The sequence below is a fragment of the Falco peregrinus genome, chromosome 5, assembly GCF_023634155.1.
Source record: "Falco peregrinus isolate bFalPer1 chromosome 5, bFalPer1.pri, whole genome shotgun sequence".
In the NCBI taxonomy this organism is placed as follows: domain Eukaryota; kingdom Metazoa; phylum Chordata; class Aves; order Falconiformes; family Falconidae; genus Falco; species Falco peregrinus.
This window is the reverse complement of record NC_073725.1, coordinates 103,429,794-103,456,964: the sequence shown is the minus strand read 5'-3', so window position 1 is coordinate 103,456,964 and position 27,171 is coordinate 103,429,794. Positions and strand designations below refer to the sequence as shown.

Here is a 27,171-nt window from a genome sequence, read left to right as displayed (position 1 = left end):
CAGCTGCCTCCAGCCCTTGTTCCAGGTGGAAGCCGCCACTTAAACCCCTGAATTAAAAACATTTCAAAGTTTATTTTCCCGTTAGCCAAGGCTTGGCAAACCTCCTCCTTGTTGCTGGTGTGCTGAGATGTTTGAGTCTGGAGAAGAAGTCCATGTCCAGACCGTGGGGCTCACACTCCACAAACACTTTCGCTCCTTTGTCCTCTGAAGTCTCCCTGCGTGGTGCAAGGTGTGCTGCTCTGGGTGATCCCTCTGTCCCTGTGGTGTGGAGTGTCTTGGTGTGATGGGGGCTGAGACCCTTGTCAGCTGCCTGAACCACAGAGGAGATTTGTTATCGCAGGGGTTGATCTGGGGCCTTGTGCAAGCCACGGCGCGATATCCTCTTTGCTTCTTGAGCTGAGCTTGTGAGGGATTTCTCTGGAGAAAGTGCCTGAGGTGAGAGCATGGCAGGGGTACCAGGGACAGGCTCCATGGCTCTGGGGGATCCGCTGTGTGGGGACCATCTCCTCCCATCTGTCCTCCTCTTCCCCCGCAGCCTGCAGATCAGCCCCAGGGCTCGACTCCTGCCTCCACATCTCAGGCATCCTGCAGTCCGCTGGCCAACTTGGCACGGAGACCCAGGAGCGGTAGTAATCCAATTTGGGCAGTTTAGCTGCACTTTGCTAGCCGTGCTGCTGGCCGGAGCTCGGGAGCTTTAATCCGGCTAATGACCCTGGCTTCAGGGGTTGAGTAACCGATGACCGTTGGCTTGGTTTGGTTTTTCTTTCTGTCGACGGCGGAGGACGGAGGCTGAGGCTCTTTCCAAGTCCTGCCCGTGGTAGCGGGGACGGTTTCCAGGTGTAGGTACGTGCAGGGGACCGGAGGGCAGGGGCAGTGTGGAGGGGACACTGCAATCTCCGCTTTCCCATCGGGAGATCCCTTCTTCCTCCTTCCTGTTTTCCGTTTGCTCCCCCGGTTTTTCTGGTGAAGATAAGCTCTTCTGCTGGAGCAATTTTGCAACATACTATTACTTTCAGAAAAGCGAAGCCAGGAAAAATAAAGCCTCTGTCTTCCTTTGGTTGCCTACTGTTTAATGTACAAAATACAGGGGTGGTAGCTGCATTAAAATGTATATAATTATACTGAAGGGAGGAAAAAAAAATCTTGCTAATCACACGTTTTTTGAACTGATAAATGTTGAGTGTTTGGCATTTTCTTGGGAGTTTGGTGGAGCAGAGCTGCAGTCTGGCGTGTGAGGGGTTAGGAGAAGGGCTGGTTTCCCACCATTACCAGGAAGCCGGCTGGGATGCTTGCCCTCCTGGGATGCTCCGAGCCCCTCCAGGTAGCGCTGGCTGTGTCCAGGGCCCAATCCTGTGCAATAGCTGTTGCAGAGGATCGGGCCCTGGACACGACTGATGCTACCTCTATCCAGGCAAATCTCGGTGTCGTCGTAGGAGCCCCGCAAGTCCCTGTGCTTTGCGTGCTTAGTGAAGCAACTGCTTCTGTGTCGGCACGCTCAGGCTCTTGCAGAAGTAAATCCCTGGTGAGAGAAGAGGCAGAATCCTGTTGGTGCTTGTGCTGGGGGAAGAAATTTCCCGCATGACTCAGCCCTGTGCCTAAGGGCTGTCCCCCCTCCCCTTAGTGTCATGTTGGTGCGAGGGGGTACGGCTGGTGGCTGACTCCCTGGGCAGGGTGGGAGGAAGGATGGTTTCGCCTTTCAAATGACATGATGTGAAAACCACATTTCCTTCTGCGAATGCTGACCCCATCAGAGCTGCTGATAACATCGCAGGTAATTATAATGGCAATAAGTTGTTTGCTTTATGCATGTGGCCGTGCTCTGTGTACGGGTGGCTGCTGTGCTCTTCCTGTGCAGACTGTTAGTTTCAAGAGGGGAAGAGGAAAACCCAAAAATATTTTAGGAGCAGTTTAAAAATAATCTTCAGGCTTGTCTGGTGGGCAGGATGTTTCGCAGAATCATGTTCCCTGCTGGTCCAAGTCCAGCACTGTGACCCTCGGAAGGCTTTGCTGGGCAGTGTTAAGTCCTGTTTTGTCATTTTAGCCAGCCCGAGGAATTGCTGATGGTCTCTGGGGGCCAGGAGCCGGCCCTGGCTTTTGGCTTTTGTGCTGGGTGGGTCGTGCTGCTTCATACCTGAGCAGTGGCAGAGCCAGAGCGTGAGCCCAAGCTGAAGCTCACAGCTGCCGAGGCCTCCATCAAACATTTAAAAACTGTTACGCAGTGCTGCAGCCTCGCACTTCCTCCACCCCCATCTCCTCCTTGGTGTTTTGTATTCCTAGAAGTGCTGGCATGCCGGCCGGGTCCCTGCCTGCCGCCTGCCCGCTGCTGCTTATCTTGGGGTCCGGCTCCTGGCTGGCTGCATCCTTTCCGGAGCCAAGGGGGGCTCTTCCCTCTCTGGCGGGACCAGAATCGGCCCGATGAGTCCTTCTGAAGTCAAGAACCTGTTTTTCAGGCTGATGTCATCGGGAAGAAATGGGGGAGGAGGAAGGCAGGAAGGCAGCGCTGCTTCCGAAGGAGAGCCGTCGCCGAGTCCCTGACGCCACCGGCAGCCCCGGCTTTCACCGACACCCACTATTATTCCTCATTACCGGCACGGCGGTGCCCGCGGGCCAGCCGGCACACGTGGGAGAGGTCCTGCTCCACACGGCCTCGTGCCTGCGTGGGCGAGAGGGAGGGATGCCCGTGCCGGGGGCGTGCGCCATGGCTTGCACCAGAACTCCCATCAGAGCATTTTTCGCCTGGCTGGGTGCACCTTGCACGGGCTCTCTGGCCCTCTGCAGCGTGACCTCCAGCCACCTTGGTTAGCAGAAAGCAAATTTTTGGCAGAGGTGCTTGGATAGCCCCCCCAGCACAGGCGGGGGTGGCTGCCTCCCCTTGGTTTTGTGGCAAACAAGTGGATCCACTGCGCTGGTGCCTGTCGGGGTCTCGGCCCCTCGTGCATGGCGTGGGGCTGGAGCAGCGTGCCTGTGTCCAGCGTGGGCTGGGCTGCAGCCAGGATCTGCAGGGAGGGAAGCAGACGTGCTCTGCTCTCTCCAGCCAGCACCACCTGGGCAGCGCTGCGCCCGCGCTGCCAAATTTGCTGTGCCCAGGTTGTTTGGGTGAGCCCCCTTTGCTGCGGGGGGCTGGGGTGCAGGGGTGCCGGCGTGGGGGCCATGCCAGCGCTGCTGGTCAGGGTAGCGCTGCCAGCAGGAGGGCAGGGTGCCGGCGCAGCCCCTGCTGCTGTGTGTGTGGTGCCTCCCTGTTTCTGTCGGATGCCCTGTGCCTGTTGCACTGTGAATGAAGCCCCCGCTAGTCTCCCGGAGCGGTTTTCCCGGTGGCTGTGTTGCTCTGGGGGGAGGCTTTTGGGCTTATCCCCTTCCCCGCCCCGGCTGTCCCCACTGGCCAGCGAGGCTCTGCTGGCGGTCCGGCTCTGGCTGCTTCTGGGCCAGCTCCACCTTGGGCAAATAAAATGTGGGGCTGTGCTGAGCTGCGCGGAGCGGAGCCAGGACCTGAGCCGATTCCAGCGGTGGTGCTCAGGGCAGCAAAACTGGGATGGCAGGGGGAAGGACGGAAGGCTGGGGGGAAGGAAAGGCAGGCGCGGCTTGGGGTTTAGCTTCGTTTGGAGAAGTTTTGTGGTCTGTTTTAATTGGACCTAACTCTGGTGGCAGTCGTGCTCAGCTCGCCACGTGATGGCACAAGTGCTGGTGTCAGCACGGGGCCAGGCTGAAGCATGGGAATTTCAGCTTAGCCAGGATTAAACCAGCCCCAAAGTGACCTCCCTTTGCTGGGAGCAGAGGGGATCCAGCAACCAGGAACCCTCCTGTGGCAGTGCTTTGTTGCAGAGCAGGAGCTCCCTGCATTCCCTCTGAGATCTAGGGGAAGCACAGGTTTCCCACTTGCCTTGTGGAGCTGGTTGGAGGTGCAGAGGGGTGTGTGTGTGTTGGAGGGGGGAAAACCCAGCCTGGAGAGCTGGGCTGGAAGAGGTGCATTGATCTGAGGAGGGTCAGGTCATTGGCTTGTGTTTGTGGCTGCCCTGGCCCAGTGAAGGATGTGGAGCAGCAGGTTTGGGAGTGAGGAGTGATGCGTTATGCCACAGGGAGTGGGATCAGAGAAGGCAAGGATGCTGGTGGCCAGAGGACCTTTTGTTGGACTGTTCTGCTGGCTCTTGGGAGACCTGGCTTGTGGGTGATCTGGGTCTCTGCAGGTCCAGCTGGACTGAGGTAACGCTGGTTTTCAGGACGTTTATGTGGGGCAGTGCACTGATGGGATGTGAGAACTAGACTCTGGAGCACATGGGCCAAAGCCAAGGTAGAAGTTGGCCTTCAGGGGACTTGGTCTGGACTTCTTTGCTCTGAAGCTGGGGACAAAATATTGTTAATTGGTCCTGGTTGAGGTGGTGAAATTCACATCAGTCTGGAATTTGAAGCCTTGAGCTGATTTGGATGCTGATAGTAGGAAGCTGGGGTCCCGGCACCTTGGATCGGGGTCTGCCACGTGATGAGAGATGCAGAGGGGCTTGGGGTGATGTGTTGTGTTCCATGTAATGCCGATGGACGGAATTCCTAAAGCAGGATGGGGAGGCAGCAGGCTGTGTCCTGTGCAGGTGATGGTCACCCATGGGCTGTGCGTTAGTCTCCATCCCAGGCATCAGTTATCTTGGTCTTTATATTGCTCCTTTGGCTGCAGGGGCTCCAAGGGAGGATGAAGTGCACCCTCCTCCTGGAAAGCATACATCAAGCATGTGGGCTGCATATAGAAAGCCCCTCGGCAGCCCTTATAGGGTCCCTGTAGGGACTTTGATACCCAGATGAGTTGTGAGAATAAGGGAGAGGACAGCCATCGGCTTTCACTTCCAGCGTAGCTGAACAGAGTTGGGGAATATGTGCAATGTCTCCGTCCGTGCCCAGTTTCCATGGCAGGGACAAGCAGTCCTGGCAGGACCTGCTGAAACTGTCCTTGCGTGCCTCTGCCTCGGGATGTTGTGGTTGGGGGAAGCCAGCGTTTCCATCTTGGAAATGCTCATGAGCCTGTCTGGGGTCGGCTCTCCGAGGGCAGCAAGCAGTCTCTTGATGGTGGGAGCACGTGGTGGCTCCAGAGCTGCTGTTCTTGGCATGGTGTGACTTCTTGCAGAGGATCAGAGATGAGGAATTGTGTGCTTGAGAAATGCTATTTAATTTCCTTGCTACTTGTTCTTTTATGCCTCTTTTTGCTGAGGGTCAAGCTTCTTGAAACCCTGGGGCAGTAGATGGCTGCTTGTCATGTTGCTGAGGAGAGAAGAGGTTGAATTCCTTGTCCAGAAGATCCTTGCAAGGCAGGAGTGGAAGCTGCTGTGCCGACACGTGCTGCAGTGGCAGGGCAGGACCAGGACGGGGTCCTCAGCCCCTGCGTGGGGGGATGGCAGGAGCTTGGGAGGAAACCGAAGATGCTCAAATATTCCTGATGCCAGTGATAGTAATGGAGATTGGAGAGCTTGCCATTGATTTCATCAGGGTGTGGTTCAAGCCAGGGATAAGGTTTGTAATGATTTAACTCGCTTGCTAGGGAGAGACCCCAGCCAGTTTTCCATGACTATGTGCGGTGAAGGAAGGAGTTAAAGTTTAGCCCTGTTGCAGATGATTGCATATGCAGTGCAGCTCTAACTCAGTACTACCACCAGCCTTTCCTCATTGTTACAAGGCTTTTCCCAGGCAGATGAACCTAAAAATACACCAGCTGTATGGTGAGGCTTACTCTCCTGTGGCCTGCAGGCTTTTCTCTCCCCCAGATAATCTCCCCTCTCTCCCCCTTGCTAATTACTGGCAGCTCAGCAGCTCGTGGGTTTGAAAATGGAGCCAGACTCTTCTCGAACTGTTTCCTATTGCTGAGAGCAGCAAGTGACTTGCAGAGATTGCAGGTAAAGACGCATTAGATGCCGTTTCCCCTTCTGGGGGTTGGTTATATGCAGATTTTCAATCCCATTGCTTCCCTCTTCCAGTGTCTCCCACAAAGTGCTGTAAAGCTCTTTGGGGTACCTCGTAGCCTCATCCCACTGCTTGAGAGCAGCTTCTTTCTGAGAAAAACAATGCTTTCCCTAACCCTGAGGGTGCAGACCTGCCTGGGACCCCAGTAACAGTGTGGGGCTCCTCTGGGCCCCTTGCATGGTGGCAGGCAGCATCAGCGGCAATGTGAGCCCACCGTGGGCTTGGTGATGCAGGAGTGGGGATGACGAGGGGGTCTGTGGGTCCCAGATGTGCACCTCTCTGCTTGTCAGCATGTCTTAAACCCTGGCTTTGGCAGTTTCTGCAAGGGCTGCCACTTTGCAGCCCAGCTGCCTGTGCTGACTCGGCATCCGTCAGTGCTTTGGACTCGCTACCCGCACAAGTGGAGAGCCGGTCCTTAATGCTCTGTCCAGTCTTTGCCTTTTAAGGTTAGTTTTTCCATCCCAGTACTCCTGCTTTGTGCTATCAAAAGGGATGATTATTTCCCAAAGGGTGATCTCCCATCCCAAACCCAGGTTTCTGGTTGTGCTGTGGGACCGGGGAGTTCGCAGCCTCGCAGGGGTGACTGCTGCGGCCCCTTGCCACTTCGTCAGCAGCAAGCGAGTGGGCTGCTGGCGTTTGTGGGGCTTGTCAGCAGCTTTTTGGCGAAAGGCTCTTTTGAAGCAGGGGTGTGCGAGTGCTGGCCGTGGCCAGGCGGGCAGCCCCATCCAGGTCACACAGCAGCTGTGACTGTCTCAGCGTGGTTGCTTTCGAGGTGAAACCGTGAGCAAATGTCCTGTCTGGCGCGGGATGAAAGGGGCTGGGGCGGATCTGGCGCTTGTGCGGTTGCTTCACGGGCTTTGTTTCTGACTGCAGGTTTCCTGCTATATATATATCTGTGTGTACATGTATATATATGTGTGTGTGCCTGGAAAACAAAACACAAGCCTGCGGTGCTGTCTCGCCGGCGGTGTGGCCCCGCTGCGCGGTGAGCCAGCCTTGCGTGGGGATGCTCAGCGCTGCACCACTTGCTGCCCTGGCGGCATAATGGGGTGTATTTTTGGTCCTGCTCCCCCCACTTGGCATCCAGGCTAGAATGTTTTATTTTATTGCAGCTTGTTTCAGGGCCGGGCTGAGCTCCAGGATGTCTGCTCAGGGTTTTGCCTGCTTTTGGACCGTGGTGGCAATGTGCATGGTGCAGGGCTTGCTTCTTGGTGGTCCTGGGTTGGGTCCCCCCTGGGGCAAGGTGCTACTTGAGTGCAGCCTCATGGAGTTTAGGTGCTGCATGGTTTAAAGTGCATGCTGGCAGAAGAGCTGCCCTGCCGTTAGCCGTACGGTGGCCTCTCCGTGGGGGTTGGAGGCGGTGTGATGGGAGGGAAATGTCCTTTGGCCCCTGCGCTGCTGCTCCCGCGGGCAGGGAGCTCGGGCTGTGCAGGCACCCATGCTCCTGTGCAGGGCTTGCCCACGCTGCTCTGGGCTTCAGCCCTGCTTTAATTCAATCCAAGTCTCAGGAACTCAGATCATTTAATCCTCAAGAAAGCAGACAAAGGAACCATTCCTGCTGGCCATTTCCTCCCCGCCCCCCCCCCCCCCCCCCCCCCAAATAATTGCTGCTGATGGTCTTAAGCAGGACTGGACAAAAACACCACTGCTGTCAGGTCACTGGGACGAATTGTTGCTGCTAAAGTATATTTAGGAGCAGAAATCTCAGAGGAACTCTGCAGAGTGTCATATCTCTGCTCTCGGCTCGCCCCAGCTCTGCCTTGCTTTGCTCTCATTCCAGCTCTGGAATAGCAGTTCCCTACGTTAATTTGGGAATCTCCTGTTGGGCTTTCTAGCCCTGCTTTGTGGCAGCAGCCCGACCTCCAGTTCTCCTGCTCGCTTCCTGAAATAGAAGTGATGAATCATAGAAATGCACCAAGAAAGCGACTCCCCTGCCCACTCGCCTCTCCCGGCAGGACGATGCTCTGGCTGGCATCCCCGCGCTGCACTGAGCTCCCACTTTGACCCCTGCCACCACTTCTCTCTGCAGCGTGTCGCTGGCACGTGAGTTTCGTGTTGGTGGTCATCTCCTAGCGAGGCAGCCAGGAGTTCATCATCACATCCATGTTCAGGAAGGGGCTCAGCCCTGTCGTTTGTGGTGGCTTGGTGAGAGCCCTACAGGTTTCCTGGGGCAGGAAAACCCTCCGGCAACCCTGCAGCAAACTGCGCTGCTGCCGGGCTGGTGGCTTCCTGAGCTAGCCGGCGGGTTTGTGCTGACAGCACGGCTCGGTCCCACGCCTCGGTGTGGTTTGGGGCTAATAAGCTCTGATCTGGTGGTTATGCTGTTACCAACAAGCTTGTAAAAATGAAGATGCTGGGCAGCGTGGCTGTCCCCTAAGAACGCGCTCGCCCTGGCAGTGGTGTGGCTGCGTTCTCTTTGCTAGGAGGCTCCAAATGTTGGAAAAAGTGGTGGGAATGGGAGATTAAGGACCATGGGGATGATTTCTAGGGCTGATGGCTTCGTACTTTGGTTGTCTTCACACCCACGGAGTTTTGTGGCACCTGGCTTTGGTATCAGTGTTGCTCATGTGCTGTTGTCCGAACCTCCCTTGAGGCTGTTGCCTTGGAGGTGGATGTGTTGGGGAGCAGGGTGGCAGGCGTGCGGGCAGGGGAGAGCCGGTGGAGATGGCAGATTGGCAGAGTGGGTTTGGAAGTGCTGTGGAAGCTCTGCCCAGAGTGCCAGCGGCCCAGCGGAGCTGGCAGGGCTGCAGGGCTGGCCGGGGCTGAGCTTGCCCGGAGAGGGGAGAGGGTTTTTTGCCTTCATTGGGAGCGGGAGAAGGGCAGAAAAAGCCTTTCCCTTCCCTCAGACCTCTTCCTGGCAGGCTCTGTGGCTTGGGAAGGGGGCAGCAGAATTGAAGGATGCTGTATGGATGTTGGGGTACCTGCATGGCCCAGCTGCTGGACCAGTGACAATGCAGCCCCCCTAGAGCATGCGTGGAGCCTGGCTGACAGGTTCCACAGCCCTACTGGGAGCAGGCTGCTGAGCTCTGGGCAGCCCTTGGGCCTCATGCAGCCCTGCCGTCATGTCACGGCATGCACAGCTGGCTGCCCTGTGGTGACACCCTGCCTGGTCTGGGATGCCGGCAGGGCCGCACAGTCACCGCGGGACATATTTCCTACCTGTACCACTCCCTGGTGGGGATCCTCCTGCAGGTTATCTCGAGCTGAGTCAGAGATGGGTGATAAGGAGAGGGAGGCTCTCCTCTGCTTGCTTTGAGCAGCTTATCTGCATGGCTGGGGTGGGGAGCTGAGGGCTGAGCTCCTGTCTGGTGGCAGGTCTTGGGAGCGATGGTCCCACCCTGGGTGGCTGGGTTGTGACAGTGTCTGCAGGATGGGGCCGTGTGCTGGCAGGGGGGTTCACACAACCCCGCGTTAGCCTGGGGGTGCTTGTGCCTGGGGGCAGGCATGGAGGGCAGACCTGTCTGCATCCCGCTCCTCCCCACTGTCCGGGATGCAGAGGTCACACTGCTGTGGGGTTTTTGGCTGGCTCCCTGCTGCTTTGCATGCTGGCGAGCCCTAGCCGTGGCACAGCAGCCTGCAGCGCTCTCCATTCTCCCTGCGTGTGCCCCCTCGTCCCTCTGGAGCCTCTCAAACCAACTGCCTGATGGCTGGCCCTGCGTTCCTTAGTGCATATAAATGCCAGAAGGACGTGCTTCTCCTTGCCGTGCCCGCTTGCTTTCCCCCCAGCTCCTCCTGCCCACGGTCCTCCTGGGCTTTGTCAGGCAGGCAGGTGGCAGGGACGGCAGGCAGCGTGCCAGGGCTCTCGGCTCTCCCAGCTCCTTTAAAAGGTGCTTTCAAGATCTTCCTCTGTGTAGGGGCTCGGGCTCTTCTTGCTGCAGACTGGGCTTTTGCACCTGCTCCCGTGCTGCAGTGGAGCGGGGCAGGGGCAGCAAGCCAGGGGGCTCCTCTCGAGGCTTGTTAGCAGCCGTCCCTGGCTAACGCTTTGGTGCTGCTGGTGGCCTTAAAAGCCAGGTCAGGGCCAGCTAGCCCAGGTGAGGTGTATGTATGGGCTAGGTGTGCCGGAGCGCATCGCCAGGCTGCTGCCTGCCAGTCTGGTCCAGCCAAGGGCTGCAGGCACGCTCGAGTGGCTGCTGCTCTTCCCGAGGGGGCCTGGGGGGGGTGAGGGCAAGGTGGTGCCCCTTGGGGCAGGGCAGCTGGTTGGTGGGTGAGGCTGGGGTGGTGGGACAAAGTGCATGGCAGCTCTTCAGTGGGGACATGCTGTGCACAGCGATGTGTGACCAGGCGGAGTTGTCCTTAGCATCTCGCAAGTTCTCTTGGTCCCTGTACCAGGGACACGTTTTCCTCTGGGGCAGAAGGTGGTGGGGGATGTTTTGTTAGGCTGTCTGCTGGAAGAGTGTGAAGCGGCAGCGTTTCTGCTGCGTGGGGTGGAACAGGCTTGACACCGTGCAGGAAAGCCTCCTAACACTGCTCTTCTTGTATTTCTCCCTCTAGGGCTGACCAGACTGGCTGTGCCCACGATGCCCTGAATGCCGAGCGCAGTGGAAGCAGAGGAGACTGTGTCCCGTTAGTTCCTCCTCCCTCCTTCATCCCTTTAGTTTGGGTTTGTTTCTATTTATTTTGTGGCTGGGTTTGGGCATGGCCTTGGCTGGATGTGAGGCTGCTGCAATGCGGCTCCTTTGGCTCAAGCACCACTTGTCCATCAATGTTTGGACCTTGCTGCTCTTGGGGAGCACCTGGCTACCGCTGGCGGAAGGCAGCCCCAAGTCTCCCTTTAGGACTTTCCCGGTTACAGACTGGAGCTTGACGCACTTGGTGGTCCACAACAAAACTGGGGAGGTCTACGTGGGGGCTGTCAATCGGATCTACAAGCTCTCCAATAACCTCACGCTCCTGCGGACCCACGTGACGGGGCCCGTGGAGGACAATGAGAAGTGTTACCCTCCACCCAGTGTTCAGTCCTGCCCGCACGGGCTGGTCACCACCAACAACGTCAACAAACTGCTGCTGGTGGACTACTCGGGGAACCGGCTGATTGCCTGTGGCAGTGCCTCCCAGGGTATTTGCCAGTTCCTGCGGCTGGACGACCTCTTCAAGTTGGGTGAGCCCCACCACCGCAAGGAGCACTACCTCTCCAGCGTCAATGAGTCGGGCACCATGTCTGGGGTCATCATCGAGGTGCTGAATGGGCAGAACAAGCTCTTCATTGGGACGCCTATTGATGGGAAGTCAGAGTACTTCCCCACCCTCTCTAGCCGCAAGCTGATGGCCAACGAGGAGAATGCGGAGATGTTTGGCTTTGTCTACCAGGATGAGTTTGTCTCCTCCCAACTGAAGATCCCCTCGGATACGCTCTCAAAGTTCCCCACCTTTGACATCTACTACATCTACAGCTTCAGCAGTGAGCAGTTTGTTTACTACCTGACCCTGCAGTTGGACACCCAGCTCACCTCGCCTGACTCCACTGGGGAGCAGTTTTTCACCTCCAAGATCGTCCGCCTCTGCGTGGACGATCCCAAGTTCTACTCCTACGTGGAGTTCCCCATCGGCTGCGTGCAGGACGGCATTGAGTACCGCCTGATCCAGGATGCCTACCTGACCAAGCCTGGCAAGGCTTTGGCCAAGTACCTGGGCATCTCAGAGCAAGAGGATATCCTCTTCACCATCTTCTCCCAGGGCCAGAAAAACAGGGTTAAGCCTCCCAAGGAGTCTGTGCTCTGCCTCTTCACGTTGAAGAAGATCAAGGATAAGATCAAGGAGCGCATCCAGTCATGCTACAGAGGGGAAGGGAAACTTTCGCTCCCCTGGCTCTTGAATAAGGAGCTGGGCTGCATCAACTCGGTAAGTTCTCACTTGTCTCTACCCAAGCCAGGCTGTTGCTGGCTCCTGGCAGTGCGCTCTGACTGGACCTTTCCTGGTGGGAGGACTGGTGCCGTTAGGGCCGGGTGTGCAGCTTGCTCAGTAGCATTCCTTGTGGAGAATCACGGCTTCGTTGTGGGGTGGCCCTCTGGGTCTGGGTTGTGTGGTGCCTGTGGTGAGACCGAAGCAGAGGGCCCCATGCTGGTGCAGGTGCCTGCGTCTGGTGCCCCTGCGTTGTGATTTGGGGAGTGTGGGTGAGTTGGGCGGGGAGGGCAGGATGCTCAGTCCTCAGGGCATCTGCTGCAGCTCTGCTGGGGAGTCCCTTGCAGATGGCACACGTGAATTTGTGAGGGTTGCCTCACCTGGGATTTGGTGGTAGCCGAGCAGAAGGTGTTGGGGGCAGTAGGCTGTGGGAGACAGGGAGTGTGGACCTGATGGAGAGAGGTGGGGAGGTTGGTGGCCCTGGTAGAAGTTGGTCAGATGCTCAATGTGGAGGACCGATGTCCTCTCCATGGAGTGCTGGAGAGGAGGACAGAGGGCACAAGGCACCATCAGTGAGGTGGGTTTTGAGCGTGGCCGCTGCAAGCTGTCATCCAGAGGGGCAGGAGGTGCGATTCCCAGCCAAGGGAGCCCTCCCCTCTGTTCCCTGGGGTGCGGGTGTGTCTGGCCCCTGCTGGTGGCTCAGCTGCTCAGTGTGGGGCCTGTGAGCAGTGAGGAGCGGGTCAGCTCCCTGCTTGGCTCTCTGGGTTTGTTTTCCCGCCTGAACTATTACTATTGCTGGACTTTCTTTTTTCTAGGCAATGTTATAAACCGTGAGTGGTCACGGGGAGGCTACCGTTCTGCGTGACAAGGAGGTATTACGCTGGGCATCACCCAGCTAAACTATATAGTCGCAAGGCAGGGTCAGGTACCTGGCAGAGAGGGGTTTTGGGGTGTTGGTGCATTTGGTGGAGTCTGGTGGAGGTCCTGACACCCTTGCTATCGCCCACTTCCCCCCCAGCCCCGCTTGCTGGTGCTCGGCACCCATCAGTGAGCCCCCAGCCCTGCCTGAGCAGGGTTTTGTGTGCCTGGCGGAGCAGGCAGGTGGGTAGGGGGTCCCTGCGGAGCAGCCCTGCCTTCCTTCCCACCGTCCTCCCCGCAGCTCTGGAGGAGACAGCTAACAGCTGCCTGACAAAGTAAAGGGTTTGCTGTCAAGAGCGCTGGGCTCGCAAATCAGATTTTGGCTTTGAACTAATTCAATTTTGCTGGAAAATGATGAAATCGTTACACTGCTGCCTGTTGGGTCGCGCAGCTGCTGGCTCCGGCAGAGGAGATGCTCACTGCTTCCTCCCGCTCGCTCTCCCGGTGCCCCACGGCAGCGCTGTGCCCCCCGGCTTTGGGGGTGGGTGCTCTGCCCCCCTGCACTTTGGGCACAGTTTCATGCTAGGAGGATCCTGGGTTTGCTGCCCGGTGGTCAGCCCACCCATGTGTGTAGGTGGACCTCAGGGTGCTCTTTGGGTCCTGCCAGATGTGGCTCGTGCAGGTTGGAAGGATGTGTGCCCCGATGGGGTGGCTCCTGCTTTCGAACGGGTTGGGTTAGGGGGTGCTGCCTGCCCCCAGGGGAGCCAGGTGCTGTTTTTTGTCCCCATCCTGCTCCAGCTGCCAAGCAGAGCTGGGAAAGGCATGACTGGATCGTGAGTCAAACCCTCAGCCCCTTGCTGTGCTGAGTGCAAGCCAAACCAGACCCCGTGGAGCATGTAACCTCTTTCTGGCAGGAATTTCTGTGCCCCTAATAAAACACAGCCACCTCTGGGATGGGTCGTGGCAGTGACAGATCTCTCAGTAGTGAGTGCTGGCCAGAAAATAAAGGGCATGCTGTTTTTTTATTTTTAAGGAGGCAGAATGTAATTGCTCAAGTCAGTAGTTGTTTGGGATTTACACCCTGTCCATATGGAAAATGTCCCAGGAGCTCTCTTGCTCCACTCCTTTGCAGAAGCAAGGGACTGAGGCTGGTCCATGCCGAAGGAGGCTTTGCCAGCGCACTGCTCCTGGACCTTGAGTGGTGCTGGGACAAGAGATGCTCATTCCCGGCACTGCAGAGCAGCTCCAATTCTCTGGAGCTGGTGCCAGAGCCAGGAGGAGAGGCCGCCAGTGTTGGCAGCTAGCTCAGGAGGTGTTGGTGGTTCCTCCCCGGTGCTGGCGAGTAGAGCGAATTGCTGTCTCCTGTTTCTCTCTCCACTTCTGGGATCCAGCTATCCGGCAGTGGGAAGGGGAGTGAGACCCCTCATGTTGGTGCACTCGGACCCAAGCATGGAGTCGTGCATACAGCAAAGGCGTCCGGCAGGGTGGTCCGGTCCGGTCCTGGGGTGCAGCCAGCCCCGCTGCCTAAATCGCTCCTGAGCTCGTCCGGAGGCTTTGCTGCTGGCTGTGTTTCACTGAAGAGGGGTTCGCTGTTGTGTAGCCTGGCTCTTTGCTTCCCCTGTGCAGTGCAGGGACTGGGGGTCTGCGTGCCCATGGCCAGACGTGCTCAGTGCATCAGCCCAGCACACCCATCCCCAAAATGGGGGGATGAGGATCTGATGTAGCAGGGCTGGAAAAAAGGACAGTGGCTTGGAGCTGGATGCAGATGTTGCAGCAGGGAGTGATTTGGGGTTCGCGGAGTCCTTGACCCCCGGGCTGGCAGCACGGGTAGAGCCACTGGCCGGAGCCAGCAGGATGTGGGCAGCAGCTTTCCCTGGGCTGCTCCAGGGAGAAAATGAATTTTGACTCCTTAGTGGGGCTTGCTGCCCAGCCTGCTGGCACAGGGCAATGGCTGGTGACAAACTGGCCCGAACTGGGCCGGGATAAGCCAAATCCTTCCTGGGGCAGCCAGAGAAATGCAGGTGTTAATGAACCATACCACACTGGGATTATTCCTGGCTGGCGATTAACGTGCAGAAAGCCTGGCATCCCAGCCGGGCACTTGGTACCTGCCTCCCGCAGCCTGCTCCCTGGCTCTTCGGGTGTCCCCTTGCCCCACATCCTCCGTTGCAGCCCCTGGGGGGCACAGGGAGATGGGGTGAGCCTGTAATGGTGTTAACTGGTGAATTACTGGCTAATTAATAATGCTGAGCAGCCTGAGGCTTGCCTCTGCTGTCTGCTCCCTCATTGGTTTGGTAAGTGGGCTTGAAGGGAGGCAATGAGACAAGACACGTCAAGGAGACGCTTGCTCTTGCTCGCTTGGTGCTGTGGGCACCCCCTCCCGCAGGCCGCTTCCCCTGGGAAATCCAATTTTCCTGACCCGATTTCGGGGAGGCCGATAGTGCTGGGGGAAAGGAGAAGGTAACTGTGCTGCAGAGGTGGGGGCCTGGGGTGTCTGGCTGCCAAAGGAAAGCACTGAAATAAAAACAAAAGGAAAAAAAATAATTAAGGAAGGGCCAAAACAAACAGCCCCCCCTTGCAGTGGGCTGAGGCCGTGGTCCCTGCAAACGCCCTGCGACACCCGCGCTCGACGCCTCCTGCGGATCCCAGCATCTGCAGGCTGAAACACTGCAAGGTCACTGGCCCTCGCGTGCTGTGGTGCGTGTCGGTCCCTGCCGGCACTGGCTGGGGGACAGCTGTCCCCTCTGTCCTTCCATCCCTCCATCCCACCGCATCCACCAGGGATGTCGGCTGGTGCCCTAACCCCCGCGCTGCGCTGCCGCCCTTGGCCCGACCTCGCCGTGCAGCCTGCCTGTGCTTCCCCAACGAGGCATTTGCCGTTAATGAGCTAATTGTCAGCGTAATTATTTATCGAGGTGGTGTCGGCATCTCTGCGGTGGCGGGCACTCCTCACGGTCCTGGAGCACAGCTGTATTTGTCGTTTCCCAGAGAGTTTGTTGAGACAAAGCAGAGAGGAGTAAACACCGTAAACACCTCTGCTCTTGCATATTCAGCAGCGGAGGGGCTGGGGAAGCTGCAGACTGAGCATGGAAGAGCAGAAGCTGCTCCCAGGGGCTGCAGGCGCTTAAATACCTTCATGCCATTGCCCTTAGCCCCTCTGCTACTGCTGGTGGATGGGTGGAAGGTGCTGGGATGCTTTTTTACTGAGGCAGAGAAGAGGGACTGTCTGGGCCAAAGAGTGTGTTTTCCCAGCGAAATGCCTGAAGGATCCTGGTGTCCAGCTACGAGCTGGGTATTGGCCGGAGCATCGCTTCTGTCTTGCTCCATGGTTGGGAAGATAATTTTCTCAGGTCTGTTGTTTTAAAATGTCTAGCCGGGTGATGCAGAGGAGGATGCTTAGTGCGCGTGCTGGCTGATGGAGAGGAGAGGACACTTGCAAGGCTGGGTGGGATTCAGAGGGTGGGTGGAGAGGTTCTGATTCCCCTTCCCCCTTTTTTTCCTGTGGTCACAGAGGCAAGTTGTGCCCCAGGTTCCTGTTTTGGGGATCCCCGCACCTCTCATGCTTCTCTGTGGGGGTTCCCCCAGTTTAGGGAAGGACGAGCAAAGGTCAAGTGGTTAATCTTTAGCTATGACCTAACTCAGGCACGCAGCAAAGCAGAAGTTAGAGTAACTGAGGAAGCAGCCCAGCATCCCCAGACCACCCGGGGAGGCCAGTGTCCCAGTTTTTTCCTGCTGGAAGGCTGACACAGCACTGAGTCCCCACTGCAGGCTGGGGTGGAACCGCTGGCCTTGGGGCTGGCGTGGCGGCAGGGCGAGGAGGGCGAGCAGCCTTGCCGTGGCTGCAGGAGGCTGAAGCCGTTGTGGCTGTGAGTGCATTGTGCCAGGGCATGGAAAACCGCCGTGTTTTCCCTCCTCGCTGTGGGTGATGCAGGTTGCTGGTGGGAGCCAGTCCGAGCTGACCATCATTTCCCAGGTGCCGGTGAGTGGGAATAGTCGAGCTATGTACTGCCCGTGCGTACGTGGAACTCGGCATTTTCCCATATGCTCTGTGCACATGCTGTATGGATTTAGAACCCCTTGGGGACTGGCATGCATTTGGAGGCTGCTGCTTGCCAAAAAACCTCTCTCCTTTAAATTCAAAGTTACATAAGGAACCTTGTGAAGCAGAAAAATGCCGTGGCCAGAGCAGGCTGGCTGCCCTTCGGCCGTGCCTGCCGTGCTGCCCTAACCTCCTGCACCCAGGCTTGCTGCCACACTTGGGAAATTTGGCTGGAGCCCCTCGCTGCCTGGGGTGGGCCAGGGCTGCTGGGGGTGGATTCTGCTGGTGCTGTGTGAGGCCATTGTCTAGCGTTGGGACCTCTGGGGGGCCCGTGTGCCCCCAGGCTGGAGACCCGTGGCCAGGGTCTGTTGTTCTACTCAGCAGGTCAGGGTGAGCGTGGTCGATGGGAGAGGGCAAGTGCTGCAGAGCTGGTCCCGGTCCTGCTCCCCATCCTGCTTCCCGGCTTTCACAGTGGGCATCCCTCTTGCTTTGCCTTGCCCGTCAGGGTGGCTGTCCTTGTCAGAGGTCCCTCCTGTCGCAGCCCTGAGGGCAGAGAGGGGCTGGTGCAGCCTTGCCTCTGCCGATCCCCAGGCAGAGCTTGCAAAAGCTTCTCCCAGACCTGCGGGCAAGCGCTGAGCCGAGGCGGCAGCTGGCTGAGCCAGGTGCCTTGTCTGGGGCAAGGCAGCACGAAAAAATGTGGGGATTTCCCAAAGACATTCCTGTGGGAGGAGGGACAGGGCTGGCAGGTGGGTAGTGTGTTTGCTGGAGGCTCTGCTATGTGAAGTGAGGCTCTTTCAGGAGCCCTGACCCGTTTGTCTTGGCATGGCCTTGGCTGGGAAGTATTTTGTCTCTGGGGGGAGGCTGGGATGCAGGATTCAGCCCCTCCTGCCTTACTGTGGAGCGATTTTCTTTTTGAAGCAAGCACCACGGTGAGGAGGAGAGGGGTGTGTGTGTGTTGGGGAGCTCGTGCTGGCATCCCATGTGTCTGAGATGGCTGCGGCGGGGATGGGGGGGGGAGCAGGGATGCTGTGCTGGCTCCCGCTGGGTTTGTAAGTGCTGCTCTGTAAGATAAAGACTGAGAGCCTTGGTCTTGGTCTGCAAAGCTTGTTCAGATGCAGAGGGATTGCATGCCTTGGATGTGTCCCAAGTGCCTTACATCAGCACATAGGGAATTTCAGGGAAGCATCAGCTCATCCCTTCCCTAGGCTGGTGTGGTGGGATGGCTGGGACAAGAGGGGCTGCTGAAGCAGCTGTAGCTGATGGCGTAGAGGTGGGAGATGGCTGATGGCCGTCTGGGAGGTCCTGCATTTGGGGCATTGGCAAAAAGATCATGTCTCCTGTTTTCTTCCAACAGCCTCTGCAGATTGATGACAATTTCTGTGGCCAGGATTTTAACCAGCCGCTGGGCGGGACCATCACCATCGAGGGGACTCCGCTTTTTGTGGATAAGGAGGATGGGATGACCTCGGTGGCTGCCTACGACTACAGAGGACAAACTGTCGTCTTTGCGGGCACGCGGAGTGGGAAGATCAAAAAGGTAGGGAAACCCTCAGTCATGCTGATGGGGAGGGATGGCTGCTCGCCTTGCCGGCCCGTTTTGGAGTACAGGTAGGGCTGTGCCCCCCTCACAGCATGACTTGATATTGGGGGTAATGTACAAAGGGCTGGTGAGGGGCAGTTTCCTTTTGATCCTCCCAGCCAGCCAAATTTACAAAACCTCTGTCTTTTGGAAGGGTTATTACCTCGGGGAGCTGAGTCCTGGCTGCTGGTGGATCAGAGCTTGTCCCGTTGTGTCTCAGGGCAGATAGGTTTGCCCTGCAGCTGCCACAGGACAGCTTCTGTCTGTCCAGGTCCATGTGGCTTTGCTGTTGACCTGGGCAGGGTGAGCAGAAGTGGGTGCTGATGGCTGCAGCCTGGTGCAGGGGAGACTTCTCTTCCCATACCCCACCATGGCACGAAAGGCTGCTTGTTGGTGGCAATTAGAAGATAGCTCCGTTTGCCTCTCTCTGCCTGCATCTCCACAGGGCACAGATTTCCTGTTATCATAACATCATGCCTATAATTACAGCTGTACTTGCCCTGTATAAACATAGCTTGTGCTAAATGCATCCTCAGCCAGGGAAAGGTAATGTGAAGGTCCTGGTATGGTCCCTGCCAGGGGCAGGAGAACCGGCGCTTGCCTGGGGGTTCTGGCCCATTGCTCTGTGGCTTGTGATGTGCTCTAGCATCCTGTCCTGGGCACAGCACCCTGTGTTTTTGCTGCTTCTCCTGATGTGTGCTGGTCAGGGTGCCATGGAGGAGACAGGGTGGCTTCCCTGGCGGCAATCAGGAGCACGGTGCTGTTGTGGACACTAGTTCCCATATGTCCTGCTTGCTCTGCCCATGTTGCCCCTGGGCCCCTGACCTGCTTGTGGCCCTGCCTGTTAGCAGAGTGTTCAGGGGCAGGGGGCACATGGGCAGCATATGTTGGTGTGGGGGGCAGGATGCTGGTGGTCCTCTCGAGCCCCACATCCTCTGCTTGGCTTTTTGCGGTCCCTGAGGGGGGGCCATGGCGGCGCCAGGGCTGAGCGGGGCTGTGGGGAGCTGACGGAGGCAGCTCGTCCTCCCTTCCGGATCGATGAGGGATCCAGAGGGACTGGTGTCGCGTTGCTGGCGGCTTCTCCTGCCGCTGGGCTCCAGATGGGAGGTTTTAAATGGGGATGGGAAGGAAGGAGCGTGAGGGAGGAGGGTTCACAAAGCCACACGGACAGTGTTAGACCTCTGGTTCCTTACTTATCTGGAAAGGCCGGCGGTTACTTTTTACACAGCAGATTTGTTTTTTTCCTCTCCCTTCTTTCAGTTTTTCTGTGGACTTTGCACCTTCAGAGCCACTTGCCAAGAGTGATCTAGGGTGGGTGTCTGGCCAGGGTGCAGGCTGCATGCTACAGAATCGTGGCTGAGGGCAGGACTTGGAGCCCAGGTCTGGTCTGACCATCCTTCAGTCCTGCAGGCCTTTTCACAGCTTGCTTTTTGTTGGTTTCCAGACTTGGTGCTGCAAAGAGCTGGTCTGGCTCTCTGGCCCTGCAGGGCAGGAGGACACGGAGCAGGAGCTCCATGGAGACCCAAGAGGTGGCCTCGGTCCTGTCCCAGCACTGGGATGCCAGGCTGCTTGTGTAGGCTTGTCCTGCCTGGAGTCCCCAACCCCCCCTGGGGTCGCAGATCACTCTGATTGCAGCCAGGGAGCACTTTGCAGGCTCTGAGCCCTGTGCTGCCAGGTCCCCCCTCGTCCCTTGCTGTGACCTTGGGGTGGGCAGCCCAGCCTTTCTGCAGCAGGGGCTGCCTGGCTGCCTGGCAAAGCGCTGCCTCAGCAGCTACCCGATCCTGCTGCCTGGCTGCCAGTGGGGCTGGAGGGAGGGGAGGGCTCCCCCCTGCCTGGGGAGTGCGAGACAGGGGCTGCCGACCTGTCCTCAAGTGGTGCCGACGTGTCCCCAGCCAGGGGATGGGATGCCTGGCAGGGGTCCAGCGGAGTGTGGCCAAGGTAGCTCCTCCAGGTGGAAGATACAGGGGGGATGCATCCCACAGCAGTGGTCACAATCCCTCTGCTTTTATACCATCGGAGTTTAACACTGTGCCCTTGGAAGCACCTGTGTTAGGCTTGGTGCAGCCTGGTGGCTTCTCTGCCCTCCTGTGGGCCCATCCTGCACTTCCCAGTACCCCCTGGCTGCTTCTTTGGGGAGGGAGGGCAGGGCTGTGCCGACAGCTGGGTGCTTCCCTCCCCATCCCCAAGAGCCCTGTAATGGATGCTGCTCTGCCGAGGGGGCACGAGGGGGCACGGATCTCACCATCTGGGCTGGGGTAAGGTCAGGGCAGAGTTAGTGCCACGTCTGGATTTTCCTTGGAGGGCAGCTTCCATGCCCAGCATTTGTCCAGGCTGTTGTGTGCAGACAGAGCCTCCCTTTGTCCCCCTTGCCCCAAAAGCCGTGCGAGCCTCTGGCCGCCCTGCAGCCTCTCCCGGCCCCGCCAACAGTTGCTGCTGCAGGGCCGGGTGCTGGGCAGCACCTGCTGCCACCGCAGCTGCAGGGAGACCCCGATTGCAGGGGGGTGGAAAGATATCGCAGGCAACATCAGATTTGCAAAACTGGCTGTGGGATGGGGGCTGCGGGCTGGGCTGGGGAGGCATGGGGGGGACGGAGATACAGGACCCCTGGGATGCCAAGTGGGTCACAGCGGCAAAGCCCCTGGCAGCCCGCTCTCAGCTTGTCCCTGCAGGATGGCCAGGCAGGCGGTTATCTTTGGCTGGCCCCGAGTTATGCGGAGAGGCCAGGGCTGGAAAGCCTCGGCCCCGTGCGCTCACTGTCCTGCATGCCAGCCGTCACAGGGCTGGGGTGCCTGGGGAATTCCTGCCGCTGCCCCGGTGAGCGATGCAGGGATGACTTCTCACGCTGCTGGGGCTGGCAGTGGCTGCTTCCTCCGCGCTCCCGGCTGGTGCGCTGGGGACCCGGCCTTGCACGCTGTGGTCTGGGGTGCTGCAGATGGGGAAGCGCCGTGGGGACAAAAGCTGTGAGCGTGCTGCAGTGGGGATGTCCAGGGGGTATTTGCGCAAGGGAAGCGAGGCTTGCTTGCTAATGCTTGGGTTTTTCCTGGAAACCACCTGTCCTCGCTTGACAATCTTTTCACTGCGCAGTTGTCATTTTCCCAGGTTGTCAGTCTTATTTTTTTGGGTGGACAGAAAGCTGTGTGTGTAATTGCAATGGGAGTTACTCAGTCGCATGCTGGAAAGACATGTTTGATGCTGCACACGTAGTCACCTCTTAACCTGTGCATGCTGAGGACTTGATTTTGGGTGTGCTTGAAGTGTAGTACGGGGAGAGGGAAGAAGGACGATGCTGGAGGGGGTGTGCTGGTGGTGCAACCCCCTCCCAGTAACTGCAGGGTGCTGGGGCTGGCGGCTGGGAGCTGGGGCAGTGGGGCATCCTGGGAGGTGCGGCTGCCCTTGTTAGCTTGCCATCTGCTCCTTGTTATGCAAACAAGACACTGCCTCGGGGCTCTGCTGAGCACCAGTGTGGCCCTTGTGGGTTGACCCAGTTTTGGGTGCTGCCTGGTTATTTTTGGGGGTTGAGCTGAGCTCCTCCCTCAAAGTAGCTGGTGGCTCCCTGCCCACTGCCGTCCCGGCTGCTGCAGGGCAAGGAGGCTGCGTGCGAGCTGTCGCTCCTGCCACAGCCCCGCAGAAGTTATCCAGCACCACCTGGGATCCAGGCACTGAAGATCCCCAAGGCAGGCGTGGTTGTGGGGTGGTGCAGCCAGTGCATCCCAGCCAGGGTAGCATTGGACTACACATCCCTGGTGGTCAGCTGAGCTCATTTTTTTGAGGATTATCTAGCTGCCCAGTTGCCACTGGTAATCCCTGCAGCTCCCTGCCCTGTCCTGAAACCAGCTGGCCTTGGGTGCAAATGCATCAGGACGTGTCTCCATTGGGAATCTGCTCCCCGCCGGGGCTCACGCTTGCCACAGCTTGTTTATTCTCTCCCACGGAAAAGCACAGCTGAACTGACCACACATCTGGCTTCTTTGGCTTCTTCAGTTTAATAATAATAATAATAATAATAAACAATTCCTCACACTAAGTGGGTCATCCCCATCCTTACACAATGGGATGCGGTGCTCCTTTTCTGTCCTGGGGAGGACCAAGGGGCTCTCCTGCAGCCCCTGTCCTGTCCAGGGCAAGGAGATGGGGGTGCTCCAGGGGACCAGATTTTGGCAGCCCATGGAGGCACCCCCTTTGAGTAGGGTTCTCTTAAAGCTTCGGAGGAGGATGCTTCTGTGTGTTTACAACCCTTTGTGTGTCTGAGCAATATGACCTGAAAATAGGTGCTGTGGGGAGGGGGGGCTGCTGCCTGGTGGCTTTTCGGGAATTTCCTTGTTGCCCGCTGGCTCTCATCCCATCACAAAAGCCCCCATGTGTCGGCCTCTTGAGTATAATGCATGACCTGATCGTGGCCCACGTGAGCTGGAGGGAGAAGCCGTCAGGCTCCCTGCCCGCTCCACCGGTCCCCATCCCCGCGGGTCCTTTCGCATCGCCCTCTGCTTAGCGCTGGGGTAAGCGGCTCCAGCTGAAAAGGGGCCCTTTGTGTCTCGACGCGTGAAATCGGGCTCCCGGAGTGCGCGCGAGGGCTCGGCCTCCCTCGTGACCCTGCTGCCAGCTACCCTACTTACTGCCTGTTCCTCGGTGGACTTATTTTTTTTGGGGGGGAGCAGATCTGGGGCATGAAGCCTGCCCTGGTCCCAGCAGTGTCAGCCGGTGACCCTTGAGGGCTCCCCGAGCATCGACCCCAGCGCAGCCCCTGGAAATCCTCTCCTGCCCGTGTTGCTGCCTCTCCCCAGCTGGCTGCCTGGCACAAGGGCCTTTTGTTCCTCCTGCCTCTTCCCTTTGCCCTCTCCCACTCTGTCCCCACCCCGTCCCCATCCCATCCCCTGGGGACCCCCCTCGCCCCTTCCCCACATGAGCACAGCCCCCACTAGAGCCTGTGCCCAGCCCCGGGAGGGAAGCCTGCTCCTCCGAGCATGCGTCTGCGTCTCTCCCCAATCAGTGGCAATAATTTTATTGGCATGACAAGGTAGCTGACGGTTGCCAAAGTGAATCCATCACATACCTCTCGGTGGCTCCCCGCCCCCTTGAGAGCTCTCGCCGGAGTCGTGAAGCTGTTTTAATCAAGGTGGAGGCTGGAGAGCTGGTGTGTTCAGTGGATGTGGGGGTTGGAGGGGACGGTGGAGCCTTCCCTGTCCCCCCGCCTGTGGTGGGGAGCGCTCAGCATCTCCCCGTTCCTGCTCAGCAGGAAGAGGCCCCCGCTCGCCAGCGTCGGGCTTTGTTGAGCCGCCCGGCGCTGAACAGGATGTCTCATTGTTGGAGGAAACAATTAGAAATTCATCGTGAACCGTTGGCCTCGGGGACCGGCCGGGGTGGCAGGGCCGGGGCTGCAGGCAGCTGCCGGCTTCGTCCTCGAGTGACTCCTGGAGGGGGATGCCTCTGGGGTTGGTGCTGCTGCCTCATGCGGGATGGATGGGGATGGGTGTTTCCACCCTCCTGGCCCTCTGAGGGATGCTCCAGCATGCTCATGCAGCCTTGGGGAAGGAGAGGGTGTGTTGGGGGTTCCCTCCCCCCAGACCATGCTCCTTCCATCCCCCCTTTACCCCCAGGCATTTTGACTCACAAACCATAACCTTTTTTTTTTTTTTTTTATTCGCCCCCATCTGCTCCGCTCTCTGCACAAAGCCAGCAGGTGAGTGAGGCCTGGGAGCTGGCGCTCGGCCAGCCGGGGAGGCAGCAGCAGCCAGCCCTGCTCCAACCTTCCCGACCGAAAGCGCTGACGGTGCACGTCTCCCTCTCCCCGGCTCTGGCGCCGGGTACCCGCAGGCAGCGCTCTGCCCAACCCCATCCATCAGCCCGCTCCAGCTGCCGGAGCCGCTGGTGGGTAAGGCAGCATTGCCACCCCCGCTTTGCCGGTGTCGGGGCAAGGTGACTTTTGGGGAGCAGCATGTTGCAGAGGCTGGAAGAGGCTCAGGGATGGAGGCGGATCCTGAAGACCCCGTATCTTCAAAAGGGCTGCTGGGTGCAAAACCTGGCTTCTGTAATTGCCCTGAAAAGGGGTTTGTGAGCAAAATGCCTCTCGGCAGCCCCCTGAGCTGGCTTGTGCCGCTCTGCAGGCTGTGCTCAGGAGCTGGCGTGTCTGCCAGCCCAACACAGCAGCATCGCCTTCGCAGCCAGTCCCTGCGGACCGACCCGTGCCCTGGCAGGGGCTACCAGCTTGGAAACAGGATGGAAGCAGGGCTGGGAAAGGAAAAAGCAAGCACCTGGGGGTTTGTGTCTGTATGCTGTCGCTGGTCTTGCCCCTGTTGTTGCGGGACTGCGTGAGGTGATGGCCATGGCTCAGCCGTGCTGGGAGAGCAAGGTGGGGAGTGATACTTTGGGGTCCTTGGTGGGGATGCTGAGCCCCCCCTGAACCTCTGGTCAAGAGTTGCTAGTGAACTGCCTAAAGAAAAGGAGCGTGTGGACTTGGCCATCACTGAGGGTGTGCAGCACTGTCTGTGAGCACAGGGTTCTTCCTCCTGGCTCGTGGGGCTGGTTTGGTTGGTGAAGCATGAAGCTGGTGAGGGTTTTCCTCTGCATCTCTCTGCCGCTGAATGTGGGGCTGTGAGTCCGCCCCCTCCCCCCCCCCCCCCCCCCCCCCCCGACCCCTATTCTGCTAGGGAGAGTGGGAGCACGACTCTTGCTCTGGACCTCTCCTCTTGCTGGGGACATCTGCGGTGGCCCCTTGGCTACAGGGCAGGGTGAAAAGCCACCCTATTGAGATGGAAATGAGCTGGGAGGTCCCAGCTCTGTTGGGTCCCTCTTGTTGGAGCCATTGTGCCTATTCACTGGCTCAAACACTGACTAATTTTGGCTTTTTAGGTGGGAGAATAGCCCTGGCCTCCCACCAAAGGCAGCAGAGAAGAGGTGGGATGTGAGGAGCTCTGGGACTCATCAGAAAGGCGGTGGTTTGGGAGGCAGGGGCTGCAGGAATGCCTGGATGGGAAGGGGCAGTGCAGGTGTCCTGCCTCACCTTTGTCCAGCCCCATTAACCCAGATTTAATGGTGCCTGAGGAATTTGCCCTGAGCCCATGGTGCACTGGAGATGGGAAGGTGCCTGCTCAGCAGGGTCCAAGCTGGTTTCAGTGTTGTTTGTGTCCCCGTGTGCCCCAGCACTGCCTCAGATAGAGATGGGACAGTGGGGAAGGTCAGCCATCCCCAGTCCCTGGGGGCTGATCTCCCCGCTTTTCCTCTCTGGACTGGGAGGAAAATCCATCATAAATCAAGAGCGAGGTGGAGGTGTGGTACAGCGCTTGGGGATGCAGGATGTGGACTCCAGCTGCCCCTCGGGTGGCTGCTGGAGCCCCATCGTCCATCTGTGAGGCTTTGGTACACATGTGGGTCATTAGTCTCCACTGAAGGTCCAGGGGGGGATGGCACTTAGCCCCAGGCCACTTGGAAGAGCTGCTGTTTAGCCTCCGTTATCCCCTGCCCTTGTTAATTGTGGGATTTTCTGAAATGGAGCAGGAGAACAGATGCTAATGGCAGGCTGGTACTGACAGGGAAGGCAGCAGGAAGGTGCCCCGTGGGATTGGCATTGTGGGGTGAAATATGGAAGTAGAGGAGCAGGGGCAGGGTGATGGTAAGGGTGCAGACCCCAGGGACTGTACCCCTGTTTCTCCCAGGGGCTGACCTTGTTGGGCAGCAGGATGGGGGACAGGAGTTAAACCCCGTCCCGTAGAGTACCCAAGAGGCACCCGAGAAGGGACCGGAGTGCTCAGCCTGCATCTTGCCAGGGTCATACTTAGCCTGCACGATACAGGGCAAACAAACCCAGGGACCAGAGCTGTGCTGATAATCCTGCCGTGCCTCGTGGACGAGCCAATTCCTGGGAGCTCTGCTGGGTGGCACTGGGGGGTTTAGACTTGTCGCCTGGCTAAGGAAGAGGGTCTCCCAGCCTTGGGCGCGTGTGTGCTAATCCTGGCTTAGGCCACCACAATAAGGATAATGCTTAGCATTTTACATGATGGTGCTTCATGATGAAACGGGTTTGATGGGTTTTTGCTTTAATCCCTTGATTGGATGCAGTTGCATGGCTGAGGGTGAACTGGAGTAGACTGGTGGGCAGGGCTGGGGTGGTGCAGCCGGGCAGAGCATCGCTGGAGGGGCAGGAGGAGCATCAGAGCCCTGAGTCCATGGGATGGACTGCAGGTATGGCGTCCACTTTCCGTTCCCTTTCTACCCAGAATGGAAACATTTCCCATTCTAACTTTTTTCCTCCATTTTGCCTTTCTCCTTTATCTCTCCTAGCCCTACCAGTGCTTGAAATAGCTCAGTCTGCTGCAGGCCAACCCCACGTTCTTCCTCTCCTGCCATTTGGTGGTTCCTTGAGGCTCCCCTGTCTCACCTCTGACTGATCAGAGGAGTGGCATTAAAGGACTTTGCACTGCATAAACCTTCCTGAACCCTGCTCAGCTGCTTCCAAGCTGGGAAGTTTCTCCATAAACCCCCCTCTCCCTTTCCTTAGCTGTTGCAACTGAGTTGAGACGGGAGAGGGAGAGTAGGGCTGCAGCAGGGCTCAGCAGGGAATGTGATGGGCAGGGGGAGTGCCATTGTTCGGGGTTTGGCGCTGGATTTCAGGGCCCACGGGTGCTTTCCCTGGGTGGCTTGTGCCGTACCAGAGCTGATCCTGGCACCTCCCCACTCTTTGTGTGCCCTGGGACCAGCCGCCGGCAAGAAACCTCCCTGTGGCAGCAAGAGCAATTGTCTACATGGGAAGCAATAGTGGGAAAGTTTTATTTAATAGACGCTTAGTTCTTTTAATGCCATTTAGCAGCTGGAGAGAAGGAAGAGAGCCAGTGCCGTGTGACAAGCTCATTCTCTGCAGACTGAGGACAGAGCTGAGGTGGTAGGGAGCATCCCTATGGTCTGGCAGAGAAAGGCAGGATAATGTGAT

The 27,171-nt window shown here is 58.2% G+C and overlaps 1 protein-coding gene across 1 annotated transcript in view; it reads left to right on the top strand.

Annotated features, from left to right (window-relative positions):
* The window catches only part of PLXNA1 (plexin A1), a 121,476-nt gene that overhangs the window by 4,313 nt on the left and 89,992 nt on the right, over window positions 1–27,171 (top strand). Inside the window, exons 2-3 of the mRNA XM_055805522.1 lie at window positions 10,429–11,775; window positions 18,027–18,209. Coding sequence (XP_055661497.1) covers window positions 10,573–11,775; window positions 18,027–18,209 — 1,386 coding nt within the window. The 5' untranslated portion in view covers window positions 10,429–10,572. The remainder of the gene's footprint in view (window positions 1–10,428; window positions 11,776–18,026; window positions 18,210–27,171) is intronic.